The 2,018-nt window shown below is 37.9% G+C and overlaps 1 protein-coding gene across 2 annotated transcripts in view; it reads left to right on the top strand.

Moving 5' to 3' along the window:
* The first annotated feature begins 1,313 nt into the window (after positions 1-1,313).
* reck (reversion-inducing-cysteine-rich protein with kazal motifs) overlaps positions 1,314-2,018 on the top strand; it is a 120,619-nt gene continuing 119,914 nt past the window's right edge. For both annotated transcript variants that reach the window (XM_008438544.2, XM_008438545.2), the window contains exon 1: positions 1,314-1,505. In XM_008438544.2, coding sequence (XP_008436766.1) covers positions 1,367-1,505 — 139 coding nt within the window. In that variant the 5' untranslated portion in view covers positions 1,314-1,366. The remainder of the gene's footprint in view (positions 1,506-2,018) is intronic.

Below are 2,018 nucleotides of genomic sequence, written 5' to 3'. Positions count from 1 at the left end.
GCCCCCCTTTTGTAAAAATTTCCGCCAGCGCCCCCTGCCGTCCTCTGAACGCCCCCTGGGGGGCGGTACCGCCCACGTTGAGAACCGCTGCTCTAGATGATCCAAAATCCTGCAGCAAAATTTCTGATCTGATGAAAATTCAAAATAGAAAACATACATTTCCTATTTTAGCTTCCCCTCAAATTTAAATATTCTATGATGATTCTGAAGCAGAAAGAAACCTGGGTTTTACACATGGAAGTCACAAATTTAGCTCTCTTTATTTTGTTTTTAGAAACATACCTCCTAAATTTTAACTCAGTTTTGATGAAGATTCATTTGATATCCTGTTTCATGTAGAAGATGTTCACAACTATGGTTTAATGCTATTCTGGAGCCTTTGGTAAACAGTACAAAAACTCTGGAAATCTCATTACTGGGTAACAATAGCCATTATACAGACGGAGCAGGAGCTTCTCAAATAATTTCCCCTTATCGATGAAGATGTCAGTGATGACTTGCAGATCATCTTGTCAGAAGATATGTATTCAACTAACTATGTTGCAGTTGATAATATTGACTATAGAACTGGATTTGTTTGTTGTGCAATGCAAAATGAATTGCCAGGGTTTTGCATTTCATAAGTAACATACCTGTAGTTGACAATAATTTTGCTTTGAATAAACAACTTTTCACTGATACTTTTGATGATCATTTTCATTTTTCAGAGTTGCTTAAAGTGATGAAAGGCATGTTGTTCAGATTCCTCTACTTCAATTTCATGAGCTATTTGATATTGATTTATTTGTTTAGTTAAATTGAGTCATCATTCACACTGTTGGAACCCCAGCTTCAAAATATAATTTTAAAAAATCTTTAAAATTGATTTGCTTGTTGTAATTATTGGTCATCATAATCAGGAAGTTACTTTTTTCAGATCCAACACTTGATTGTGCTAAACTAACACTATTGAAGTAGTTATTTTTTGTTTTACATCATCTCAGTGTTAATTTAACTTATTTGACAGAGAGTTAAATATTTTACTATTTTGAAAGTGTTGATTTGCCTCTGAGGAGTTTGTGGAACTATATAAATCCTGAAACGTGTTAAAAACAAAGACTGGAGTTTATGCTGTGAAGCTTTTCTGAGTGGCTGTTTACTCCAGCTTGCAAGGATAAAATTTAAAACAAAGCAGAAGAACTCTTTATTTAGCATGGGCATAATTTAACTGGCATAATCACACCGATTATGCCAGTTTAGTTTCGTACTGGATCGTTTTTCGGATCCAGTTCTAATCTCCAGAAACCGGCCACTTCTCCGTTCTGCGCATGCTCTGTGCGCTCCCTGCCTGGAAATAAAGAGAGTTAACGGGGATCCATGAAGTGGCATGTTACAGCACCGCACTTTTTTCCTGGCTCTTCTTCTTCACGATGTTCTTTGGGATTTTAATAAGATGCGTGTGTGTTTCCCGATAAGCAGCTTTCTCCTCGCCGTCAACTTTTACTGTCAGCTGCTGCGTGCTCAGGGTGAGTCTGCCCCTCATTTCGATCTGAAACTTCCCGAACTCCATCCACTGGTTCTGTTTAGTCTTTTCTGTGTCTGCTTAGAGAAACATGACTGCTTCACTGCTTCGGACTGGTTTGTTAGTCCGAACCAGTTTGGTTGGCTTTCCTTCAAAGCAAACCAAAAAAAACTCCATTTGTGACCTTTCGGTTTCATGCCGTTGTGGGCCTTGGTGAGCTGTGCAGTTATAGTTGGAATTTACTGTAAATCTTTTTTGATTTAAGTTTGAGTTTAAAGACGCTGAAGTTGGCATCTGATTCACAGCTTCGGATTCTGCGCTTCCGTATTTCTCTACCTTTAAAGAATATTTGGACTCTCGTCTCTCGTGGATTAATACGCGTTATGATCTGGGGATCTATAATTAGGGCGATATTAACGGGGGCTTCCGTCTGTTTTCAGGAGCTCATCATAAACGTTGTATTGTAATAATCCAAACTTGAACAGAAATATTATCCAGCACATATATTCTTATATAT

The sequence above is a fragment of the Poecilia reticulata genome, linkage group LG20 (assembly GCF_000633615.1).
Source record: "Poecilia reticulata strain Guanapo linkage group LG20, Guppy_female_1.0+MT, whole genome shotgun sequence".
Classification (NCBI taxonomy): Eukaryota; Metazoa; Chordata; class Actinopteri; order Cyprinodontiformes; family Poeciliidae; genus Poecilia; species Poecilia reticulata.
This window is presented reverse-complemented; position numbering and strand designations above follow the sequence as displayed.